This window comes from Nerophis ophidion, linkage group LG04, assembly GCF_033978795.1.
Source record: "Nerophis ophidion isolate RoL-2023_Sa linkage group LG04, RoL_Noph_v1.0, whole genome shotgun sequence".
Classification (NCBI taxonomy): Eukaryota; Metazoa; Chordata; class Actinopteri; order Syngnathiformes; family Syngnathidae; genus Nerophis; species Nerophis ophidion.
Genome location: NC_084614.1, coordinates 52,958,631 through 52,970,709, shown reverse-complemented (window position 1 = coordinate 52,970,709; position 12,079 = coordinate 52,958,631). Strand labels below are relative to the sequence as shown.

General features: G+C 40.6%; 2 protein-coding genes across 6 annotated transcripts in view; one reads left to right on the top strand and one right to left on the bottom strand.

The window, feature by feature from the left end:
- dpf2 (double PHD fingers 2) overlaps positions 1-2,668 on the top strand; it is a 30,505-nt gene extending 27,837 nt beyond the window's left edge. For all 4 annotated transcript variants that reach the window (XM_061898337.1, XM_061898335.1, XM_061898336.1 and 1 more), the window contains one exon: positions 1,659-2,668. In XM_061898337.1, coding sequence (XP_061754321.1) covers positions 1,659-1,741 — 83 coding nt within the window. In that variant the 3' untranslated portion in view covers positions 1,742-2,668. The remainder of the gene's footprint in view (positions 1-1,658) is intronic.
- A 255-nt stretch (positions 2,669-2,923) lies between these two features.
- LOC133551522 (sodium/potassium/calcium exchanger 3) overlaps positions 2,924-12,079 on the bottom strand; it is a 39,756-nt gene continuing 30,600 nt past the window's right edge. The window contains exons 6-17 of one of the 2 annotated variants that reach the window (XM_061898310.1): positions 11,955-12,058; positions 11,809-11,883; positions 11,708-11,733; positions 10,110-10,163; positions 9,872-10,014; positions 9,589-9,749; positions 4,991-5,174; positions 4,756-4,922; positions 4,568-4,682; positions 4,399-4,511; positions 4,251-4,316; positions 2,924-4,170 (exon numbers count right to left, since the gene is read on the bottom strand). In XM_061898310.1, the coding sequence (XP_061754294.1) occupies positions 4,060-4,170; positions 4,251-4,316; positions 4,399-4,511; positions 4,568-4,682; positions 4,756-4,922; positions 4,991-5,174; positions 9,589-9,749; positions 9,872-10,014; positions 10,110-10,163; positions 11,708-11,733; positions 11,809-11,883; positions 11,955-12,058 (1,319 nt within the window). In that variant the 3' untranslated portion in view covers positions 2,924-4,059. Of the gene's footprint in view, positions 4,171-4,250; positions 4,317-4,398; positions 4,512-4,567; positions 4,683-4,755; positions 4,923-4,990; positions 5,175-9,588; positions 9,756-9,871; positions 10,015-10,109; positions 10,164-11,707; positions 11,734-11,808; positions 11,884-11,954; positions 12,059-12,079 lie in introns of both variants that reach the window. The other variant, XM_061898309.1, reaches the window with a different exon arrangement.

Sequence of the window (12,079 nt, the reverse complement as noted above, 5' to 3'; positions counted from 1 at the left end):
CGCAAACGCTGTGATGTGTCGGAAATTATGTACCACTGTGTACTTAAAATGACTAAAATATGTAAACATTAAATGTTATTACTGTAATGTGGCAGCATGGTGGTAGAGGGGTTAGTGCGTCTGCCTCACAATACGAAGTTCATGAGTAGTTCTGGGTTCAATCTGTGTGGAGTTTGCATGTCCTCCCCATGACTGCGTGGGTTCCCTCCGGTCACTCCGGCTTCCTTCCACTTCCAAAGACATGCACCTGGGGATAGGTTGATTGGCAACACTAAATTGGCCCTAGTGTGTGAATGTGAGTGTGAATGTTGTCTGTCTATCTGTGTTGGCCCTGCGATGAGGTTGCGACTTGTCCAGGGTGTACGCCGCCTTCTGCTCGATTGTAGCTGAGATAGCCACCAGCGCCCCCCGCAACACCTAAGGGAATAAGCGTTAGAAATGGATGGATTACTGTAATGTGCCTGTTACTTAACAAATGTATATAAGCGTGTATATAAAACGTTGATGGAGGTTTTTGGATGTTGTTAGCAGACTCTTGCTAGCATTTATTTACGTGTTAAAATGCATTAAAAAACAGCAAAACACCTTTGCTTGTTTCACATGATTGTGAATGATAAGCAACATTCCCACAAAAGAGCATGAATTCATATTAAATCATGACAATAAATTCATATCACAATAAAATTTATTTTGGTGCCTCAATTTACAAGTACTTTAGAATATTAGCTATCTCGGCTTTTTGCAAAGCTTTAAGTTGCGAATATCCATCCAGCCATCCACCCATCCATTTTTTACCGCTTGTCCCTTTCGGGGTTGCGGAGGGTGCTGGAGCCTATCTCAGCTGCATTCGGGCGGAAGGCGTGGTACACCCTGGACAAGTCTCTGACTCATCACAGGCCCAACACAGATCATTTGAGTTAAGATTGTGCTTTTTTGAGAGATCCAATCATGGATTACATTGATTTAAATTCACTTTAATGGGTAGGGCTGCCGAATAGAAGGGGCTAACGGCAGCACCGTGGTACAGGGGTTTGTTCATGTGCCTCACAGTACGAAGGTCCTGGGTTCGATCCTGGGCTCGGGATCTTTCTGTGTGGAGTTTGCATGTTTTCCCCGTGACTGCGTGGGTTCCCTCTGGGTACTCCGGCTTCCTCCCACCTCCAAATACATGCACCTGGGGATAGGTTGATTGGCAACACTAAATTGGCCCTAGTGTGTGAATGTGAGTGTCTGTCTGTGTTGGCCCTGCCATGAGGTGGTGACTTGTGGAGGGTGTACCCCGCCTTCCGCCCGAATGCAGGTGAGATAGGCTCCTGCACCCCCCGCGACCCCGAAAGGGATAAGCGGTAGAAATGGATGGGAAGGGCTGATCTGAGGAACCAATTTTTAGAGTTACGAGGTCAGACATGTAACCAATTAAGCTTGGAAGTTGAAGTACTTTATACTACAGGAAAAGTTGTAATTTTAGTCTTAATTTTACAAAAATAAATTAAGAAATACGCTGTAATATGATTGTGTTCTCATGAGTCATTCTTGTTAAATACTATTCTAATACAAATTACAAAAAAGTAAACTATATTAGGTGTAACTAATCCATAGTTTTTTCAAAAATAAAGATTGCCTTTAATAAGACTTTTTCTCTGTGTTGCGGCCCTCAGGGAGCTGGAGCTGCCATCTCTGTCTGGACCTCCTCAAAGATAAAGCATCCATTTATCAGATGCAGATCACCCCGCACTCATGATGGCCACTCCTTCTGCGCACACTCGCACTTTGAGCTGCATCAGCGGTGATGTGAGGAGCGCACGGGTGTGTCCAGAGGGAGGGTGTGATTGGTCCAAAGGGAAGTACACTTCACCACGCTGGCCTCATGTCTTCTAATATGACTGTTACCACACCTGCAACTATCACATTAACTTTTGTACAATTTATATATATTTCGAAAATACAGTTTATTAGACTTGCCATAATGTCATGCCAGTGGCCACATGCTAAAAATAGATCTGACAGGCTTATGAACATGGCTCCAAAGCTGAAGTGTGACCGAAATGAAATGTTTCAAAAGGAACTACAAACATGGCGCCCGAAGTACTATCATGTACTTTTTATTAAAACAGGTATTTATTGACAGCAATGGAAAAATGACTATATATATAATCGTATACACACCTTTACAAAGAGAACAATATGCTTACTGTTGTTTGCAGGGGTGTCTAATTGCACTGCACTATGGTTAAATATGAAACATTTCAGGAAAAGATCGAGGGTAAATGATTCATTGATATTCGGGGTCCCTAAAGTGTACTCCTGACTCCCACTAGCCAGTCTCCTTGTTCATGTATGTTGAAGATGTATGCATGCGACATTTTAGCTCCTCGTTGCTGTGTTCTAGCAGTTTGCTATCTTGTCACTTTCTTTCCAACTTGAAGCTGAGTGTTTGAGGAAAGGGTGATCGGACTTACGTGTTCAGCGATCATGCACCTGTCAGAGCTTTGAAGTATAGGGTTAGGCTAGATTTCAGTCGTACTTGCAAGGCAGAGAAGTGACTTGCAAATGTTGGGAGAAAACATTGCTGCCTGCAAAATGTAGTGAGCGTTTCGATGAAAACTATCAGCATAGGTGACTGCTGGAATGTCCCCCAGGAACATAAATAAAATACTAAACACTGTAATATTGTTTTGTGTGCCACACAATACTTTGGACAGTATACATATATACAAGTTAACTATTCAAGTGTGCAAAATCAATATACTGTAGATCTACAAATCTTCATATCTTAAGATATAGATCTTGGTTATAGTACACGTGTATACTAGAAACGCCTTCCATGGTTGCAGATGTCCTCCACTAGATGGCAGCAGTGTTTCAATTTGAATGAGCATGCATCGTGCGTGTTTTCCTTTTTAAAAGAAAAAATTTAAACAAAAATTGTTGAATATTTTTATTGCACTCAAGAATCAACAGTCTATAATCTGATGCCTAGTGTGAACTCTAAAATATATTTTATCCCAGCATCACATTTTAATAAACATATTTTTACCATATAAACATTCTGGCTGCAGTGGCTTACACAGTCTGCATCTTATTTCTTAAAACTTTGCTTGAAGTTCCCTTTCACAAAATCCTAAGTGTGTGAAACATTCAAAATATATATATTTTCCACAGAAATATGCATGAACAATTATTCACAAAATCTAATTTAAATAGGATTACCATCACAAATCTAATTAGTCGGAGCTTCAGTATTGTAAATCTATAATCAGTCATTGAACATTAAAAAAAAGGTAGAAAGTATTGTATTCAAACAATTCTGGCCTTTGGTGGAACATTTCATATCACTACCAACGTCTGGCAGCTTTTTTCCCTCATAGAAAAACAAGCAATGGTTAGAATTATTTGATTATTATTAAAAGGAGCAGCAGTATGCAATATTATTGCTCACAAGTACAATAAATAGCAGTGAAGGTTTGTGCTAAATTAAAATGTTCCACCAAAGTGCTTGAAATCAAACAAGAAAGCATCAAAGTGTAAAAAATACATCCTAAAGTCAAAGTTTGTATATTTTTCTTGAATCCTAACAAGATCCCTAAAGACTAAGTCAATGAGCGTACATAAAGATGTACCAATACTATTATTATGCATTTCATATCAATCGTTCTAGTCTAGAAATGCTGACATGTTCAAGGTGTCCTATTTACTGTAGGACGTCAGAGCCTCAGACAGACTGCATGGAGGCAACTGCTACTGTAAATATTACACTCAAATATAAACGTAAACAGACAATATGCTGAATCTGGTGTAGCTAGCATGACAGCAGAATAAAGTACCGTTAAGAACAACATTTATACCAACAACTGGTGTTTCTTTTCCAATAAATTAAATAGGATCATGTATAAGATTCGGATAACTAAGTTGCTCCTTTATGTCATCAAACACTGTAAGAAATCAAACTAATGTGCGTGTGTACGCACTACAAACAGCTAGGAAAACAAACACCAACTTTCTTTTTTTGGACTAGAGCAAAGAGGACAGGCAGTAGGTAAAAAAGGTCTGATCTTAGCCTCACATCTGGCCAAAGAAGATGGAGCAGAGCAGGAAGATGGAGTAGAGAAACAACAGGCCAAATCCAAGGCGGCGATCCAGCCTCCAGCGGTTCAGATAAATGCTGGTCACCTGAAAGGAATGGTACCTCTAAGTCCCAGGTGTACAAGATTTTAAAATGGCCGGTGGAAACATCTGCTGTGTGGACTCACCGTGAGGAACACAGAGGCCAGCAGCAGGATAACAGAATACACCAGTCCTTTGTTATTGATAGACACCTGTGGGGAAGCATGAAAATACAAGTGTTGCTAGGAGACAACAGTAAGAGGAATTTAAAAAAAAAAGCTAATGTTTGCTTACTGATGATCCGTGATCTACCACAAGTGTGCGTAAAGCCCAGGGGAAACCTAAACCCAGCAGGATGTCAAAGATATTGCTGCCTATGGAGTTGGAAACCGCCATGTCTCCCATGCCTGACAAAAGAGAAACATGTCAGACTTTGTGGACAATTTGGATGTTTTTATTTGACCTTGTCGGGCAACAATGAGGCTGGCCATGCAGTCGGGCACGCTGGTCCCTGCAGCCAGGAAGGTGATGCCCATGATGTAGTCTGGGATGTCTAAGGTGAAACTCACAATGGTGACCTGCATGGGACATGTGCTACTAAATGTCTGCTCTCATTCAGGTGAAATGTTCCTTCTATCCAGTGGGGCTTACCATCCACACCATGAGGTAGGAGAAGACAGCGATCCACAGTGTGGAGGCCACAAAGGTGACCATGAACCAGCGGTGCCAGCGTGGTAGAACACAGTTGGGCACGCTGCAGTAGAGCAGGAGGCCTAGAGGCCACGTGATGAACCACTTGATCCGTGCGGAGCAGCCAGCTGAGGCACAGACGCTCACATACGTTTAGTTTATTCAAGTCAATCAGTCAGCCATGACACTTGCTCACCTGGGATGTGGAAGGGGTGGAATATCCCGTAGTCCTCGTCTTCTTCCATCCCTGACTTGTCTCCACAGTCTGTGTTTTTTATCCCGCCTCCGTTTTCCAAACTACAGGAGCCAGTCCTCTTCAGAATGTTGGTGGTGGAGCTTCCTTTGGACCCCACACCAGAACTCCGGATCAGCCTCTGTCTCTAAGGAGGGTATTTTATTAACAAAAAAGTGAAGAATAATCTTGTACATTTAACTATTGAGTTGGAAGACCTTATTTTTAATGACTCACCAGTGTTGGCGTTAACGCACAGTTTTTTTTAACGCATTGAACTTAGAAAAAAACACAAATTTCCAGAAGTCTGCATGTCCCTTGGACGGGGGATCTGTATTTATTTATTTATTTTGCTTGTTTTTTTTATTTTATTTTATTGTTTATCGTTTTCCGCCGGTGTTTTGTTTTGATTATATTTGCCGGGTCCAATGATTATTGGTTAACTTCAAACTAATGCACTTTCAGGTATAGTTTCTTAAATTTTGATTCGCCTAAAGTTTTATCAATGACAAATACTGCCTCACTTTGCACTCGGATAACTTAAGCGCGAGAGGCTGTCAAAAAAAAGACTTCATGGTATTGATTGATTGATTGATTGAGACTTTTATTAGTAGATTGCACAGTTCAGTACATATTCCGTACAACTAAATAGTAACACCCCAATAAGTTTTTCAACTTGTTTAAGTCGGGGTCCACGTTAATCAATTCATGGTAAACACCTTTTTAACTTCATCCTGTGCCATGAGTCCAGTAAATGACTTGTATTAGACTTTGTGAGTGCATGGAAACTTCACGTTTATCTCCCGCTGGATCCACATGGTTCAAGGATGGAGACAGGTTAGCTGTTCGCTTCAAGCTAACTAGCACCCAACCAGACTCCTTCACCCAAAAACATACTATGCAAGTCAACAAATGGGGAAAATATGTGCCTTCTGAAGTGATAATGTGCGAGGATTGTTAAAGGAGTCTCTTGGAGAAATGGCTGACAAGTTAGCAAGTGTCACTCGCTGACAGTGACGTCATCACCGACATTGTTTACTGTCGCAAAGATGCTGACTGCCTTATGATAAACACACACGTCGCCAAGCTCTGCTTTTTATACATATACTTATCAGATTGAATTTTTATTATCTATATCAGGAGTGTCAAAATTGTGGCCTGGAGGCCATTTGCGATCCACAGCTAATGTTTTAAAGGCCCACAGCACATTCTAAATATACTATTAAACTAAAAAACATAACGAAAGTGGAATAAAAAAAGCTTACAAGTGAAATGTAATTTAGAAAAAGTTGCAATGGTGACTCATAAAACTATGCTGTTGTTTCTCTTTAAAACTGGCATTGCTCAAAACATAATATTGAATCAAAATCAATGTTTTTATGGCTTATTGACCTATCCAATGCTCAAATTACTTCACGTCAAATATTCCACTTTGAAAAATATTTTTTGGGAACGATTTGGCATATTTTGTGTTTGCCATAAAAAAAAAGTTTTCTTTGACAAAAAGGGCAGAAAACATAAAAAAACTACTTAGAATTGCCGGATTGATATAGACGCTAAAGATTTAAGCGTTAATTAAATAATGTATGTATGCCCTGGCACACATTATCATCATTTCATGACCCAAGCGAAACTTTGTACACTTGTATACTGAAATAAATACACCTACAACTTACTAAATAAAAATATAAAAAAAATACAGGTGGTTTAGATCAGTGGTCCCCAAACTTTTTGTAGCTGCGGACCAGTCAACGCTCGATAATTTGTCCCGCGGCCCGGCCCGGCGGGGCGAGGATCCTTTTTTTTTTTGTCATGAAAAAGGGAGTTTTTTGGGGTTGGTGCAATAATTGTAAGTGTATCTTGTGTTTTTGACGTTGGTATAATAAAAATTTAAAATTTATAAAAAATTCTTCTGCGGCCCAGTGGTTGGGGACCACTGGTTTAGATCCATAAAGGAAAGAAGAAAGTGAATGATGTTCATCACTGAATACATTTACATATGCAATGTGTTTTCTTTTGTATTATTTTTTTAATGAATTAAAAGTAATGTTTATGACAACGGTTTTCCAAAACACAATATAGAAGGTAAGAAATAATATTATTTGATATTTGAGTGTGAATGTTGTCTGTCTATCTGTGTTTGCCCTGCGATGGGGTGGCGACTTGTCCAGGGTGTACCCTGCCTTCCGCCCGATTGTAGCTGAGATAGGCGCCAGCGACCCCAAAGGGAATAAGCGGTAGAAAATGGATGGATATAACAGGATAAGTGGGACCCCAAAAAATTACTGTAGGGCCCCATTTTTATGACATGATGGGGTCTCTGGGACCCCATTCTGAACATTCCTAGCGCAGACACTGACCCACAGGTGTTCAAGATTTGAATTTATTAAAAATACCATAGTGACCCAAATATCTTTTTTTTTTTTTAAAACAAGACCAAAATCAAGCATTTAATTTCTTCCATGTCAGTGAAATCATATTTAACCCTCAGGAGACAAAGGCTGACTTTTTTTGTAATTTCAGTAAGTTGTTGCTCCAATTTGGCCATCTTTTTGTTGTCACTCCATTATACAAAATTTTCTGTAGACTGGCAGTTATTCCACAATTCCCCATATCCAAACAGGACACAAGTCCTTAATTTTTAAAAGGATACAAACATTTTGGACTCTTCTTTTTAAAATACCTTTTTACCTAATTTTAACCATTTGAAGGCTTTTTGATCAAATGATGTCACTGTTTTCAATTACAGTGCATCTGGAAAGTATTCACAGCCCTTCAGTTTTTCCACATTTTGTTATGTTACAGCTATATTCTAAAATACTAAAAATTCAATTCAATTTGTGAAAGTATGTTTTGTTTTTTAGAAATGTTTGCAAATGTATTAAAAGTTTTAAAAAACGAAGAAATCCCATGTACGGTACATAAGTATTCAAAGCCCATGCCATAAAGCTCAAAAGTTTAAGTGCTTCTTATTTCAACTGATCATTTTAGATGTTCCTACAGCTTAATTGGAGTCAACCTGTGGTAAATTCAATTGATTAGACATGATATGGAAAGGCACACACCTGTCTATATACAGTGAAAGGTCTCACACTTGACAGAACACGAACAAAGCATGAAGTGGAAGGAATTGTCTGTAGACCTACGACACAGGATTATTATCCAGAGGCACAGAACAATATCCGCTGCTTCAAAGATCTCAATGAGCACAGTGGACTCCATCATTTGTAAATGGAAGATGTTTGGAACCACCAGGACTCTTCCTCGAGCAGGCCTAACGTTTGCTAGCGTTAGCTGTAGCGGGCTGACTAGCCCAGTTTGTAGTACCCCTAAGGGGCCAACAAGGCACAGTGTTGAGGCGCATAACAGATTTAGCCCTTTAGCTTGTCCTACACCCCAGTCTACTGGACACCACACCTTCGTCATAAGGGACTCCATCACCCGGAAAATACAGACAATATATGAACTTCTTTACTAAGAAAATTTAATTAATTAGAAAACAGATTAAAGAACGCGTTCCAGTGCCAACTGGGTTCTATTAATGCAGATACGAATATATGTACAACAGATATTGCCGTTCTTTTTGAAGAAATAACATGAGAGGAACTCCTGCGACATGTAAATGGAACAAAACAAACATGTTTACTTGACCCACTTCCTGGCAAATTTATCAAGGAGCTGTTTGTAATATTAGGACCATTAGTGTTAAATATTATTAATTTATCACTTTACTCTGGCACTGTTTCCATAGCATTCAAAAAAGCAGTTTTTCATTCTCTGCTCAGAAGACCTAACCTCGATCCTGACCTCATGGTAAACTACCGGCCGGTGTCCCACCTTCCCTATATCAAGAAAATCCTCAAAATTTTTTTTTTGCAAAGCAGCTAAATGAAAGCTTATTGTCTATCAATCTTTGTGAACCCTTTTAGTCCGGCTTCAGGGAAAATCACTTTACGGAGACAGCCCTTGCAAAAACAACTAATGATCTACCGCTAACGATGGATGCTGATGCGTCATCCATGTTGTTGCTACTTGTTCTTAGCGCTGCTTTCAACACCGTTCATCATAACTTAGAACGTATCAAAACATGTATTGGTATGTCAGCCTTAGCCCTGTCTTAGTTTAACTCCTGTCTTACTGACAGGATGCAGTGCGTCTCCCATAACAATGTGACCAGGTTCCATGGTTTCACATTCCCATTTGGTTAAGTTTTTTTCTTGCCCTGTTGTGGGATCTGAGCTGAGAATGTCAGAATCAGAATAGTTTTTTATTGCCATGGTTTGAGAACGAGTTCACTAACTAAGAATTTTGTGTGTGGCTTCTCAGCCCTTTGAGACATTTGTGATTAAGGGCTATATTCGTAAACTTAGATTGATTTTTACGAGTGGTTCTGTGTCATGGCTGTGTCTCTCCAGGTGTGTGCGAGTGACTGGAAAAAGAGTTGTTGATTTGACACTGCCTGTTTTCTATATCTCTAAACCCTCTGTGCCACATTTTAGATGACTTTTTCGGGCCATATAGAGTTATAAATATTCATTTCAGTATGATATTTTGTGTGTTACCTCACTGATGAGCATGCGTCCGGCCATGGAGAGCCTGGTGCGAGGTGAGAAGTGAGGGGTGATCATAATTCGCAGGCCGGCCTCAGAGAAGGAGAGTTTGTGGGGGCTGAGGATGAGAAGTTCGTCCACCATGACGACAGGAGCGGTCTCCTCGTTGTGAGCTTGAGCTAAAAGTCACACGGAGAGGGAACGTTAAAACAACACATCATACTTCATTAAGTTTCTCCAGACAACCCAAGTATTATTTTTCTACAAAAATGCAACAAGTAAGAGAATAACTGACCTTTGTCGAGGAGCACCATGGAGGTGTGGCAGGCCGAGGCATCTTCCACCATCTTGTCATCTCTGCTGTCCTCTGAGGCCGCGCGACACGGCCTGGCGCTCCGGAACTGACGTGTCACAAAGGTCATAAGGGGAGCATTGAACCTGCAAAGCAAAACAAAATCATCAATGAACATCATGTGAAAGTCAGCTGCAGCAAAACAAGAAACTGGATGAAGAGAGGGGAGGTGGCCTCTTACTTCATGATGATGATGTAGATAGCATACATGGTCATGAGGAGCAGAGATTCCCACCTGCAAAGAAAACTCAATTAACAAAGCATTGACATATAAAAGATGTCAACCTGACTAATATTAAATATTCACCAGAACTAGAAGTGATGCTTTCTACAACTCTTTATTAAAAGATATTTGCCTCATTGTCATCATCATCACTACAAAACATTTCTACTATTTATAATGCTGTCAAATGATTTAAAAAAAATGTGATTAATCATGTTTTTTGGATTGACCATGATTAACCACAGGTTATTATTCACTTGCATAATTTAAAATAACTTTAAATAACCAAATTTTTGGGAAAATGTTGCCTATAATTTACAAGCCTTTATGAAAGACCAAAACTTTTTTTTAATGCATCCTAATTTGTAATATACGCCAAGTACGAAGTGGCTAACAATGAAGATAATGGGATTCATCTATTGCGCCCATAAAGCCTTCTAATAAAACTTCTAAAAACCACCAACGATACTCCATTTACGTGTCTTAACCTGCGTATTAACCAAGTATTAGTGATACTTTAAGACAGCACGGTGTTACAGGGGTTAGAGCGTGTGCCTCACAATACGAAGGTCCTGAGTAGTCCTGGGTTCAATCCCAGGCTCGGGATCTTTCTGTGTGGAGTTTGCATATCCTCTTCGTGGCTGCGTGGGTTCCCTCCGGGTACTTCTGCTTCCTCCCAAAGACATGCACCTGGGGATAGGTTGATTGGCAACACTAAATTGGCCCTAGTGTGTGAATGTGAGTGTGAATGTTGTCTGTCTATCTGTGTTGGCCCTGCGATGAGGGGGCGACTTGTCCAGGGTGTAGACCACCTTCCGCCCAAATGCAGCTGAGATAGGCTCCAGTGCCCCAAAAGGGACAAGCGGTAAAAAAAATGGATGGATGGATAGCTTTTTGATGTTTTTTTATTGGGTTGTATGGGTGTATGGGCGGACCTCCCATTGGTAAGCAAACTTTTCTTTACAAGTTGGAATGCATTAAAATAAAAACATTTCATTAGTCGTCATGTCTTTCATAATGATTGTGAACGATAGGCAAAATTCCAAAAAAAGTGCAGTTCCCTTTTAAGTTGCCTTATTTAGCCACATGACCTTTCAGTGTGCTCCCCCCGTCACTCTTGATATTCTTCTTTATTTTGTGCACACCTCTTCTGCTAGAGCTCATTACGGTTGTGCAAGCGACACTTTTGATTGCGTCTGCTGAAAGTGAAACAGGACACGTAATTGCAGTGAAATACGGCAAGGTGAGCGCCACCAAGCACCTGTGATTCTATTTTTGTGTCCCATAAATCTGCACTGTGATTAAAGCACAGCATGCTTCTGGTCCAAACAATATAAAAACACGGACACGGCGGAGAAAGAGGACATACATTTTCCCACACGGGGACTTGCAAAGCTTACTGGTGACCTGATGAGGGTAGAAGAGCTCTAATCAATACGACAACGTGCTGATGTTCCACTGATTGTTGACCTGACTGACAAGTGCTAATTAAGAGTTTTGGAAGGATAAAGAGCAGGCCTGTACCACAGAGGAGATTCTACAATTGCTTGACTCACCAGACGACCACAGCGTCATAAATAACCTTAAGAGAGCAGAAAGAGAGAATTATAATTAGAAGGACAAAAGCGTCCCGGCAGATGTGTGCCTCGCAGCTCACCACGATGAGGGTCAGCACAGACAGGATGTAGTAGGAGGAGTCTCGAAATAAGGACCACCACGTCAACGTTATCGTCTGTGGGGAGGCACACGCTGGAGTTCAACCATCTTGCGACAAATTTACTGAAATGATGGCGTTTCTCTGACCTGGCCTGCGAAGATGCCACTCAGGCCGATGATGACCAGGATGTTGAAGACGGCCGAGCCGACGATCGTACCCACGCCCACGTCCCCTTTAGTGATAAAGACACCTGGCAGACACAAACGTTAAC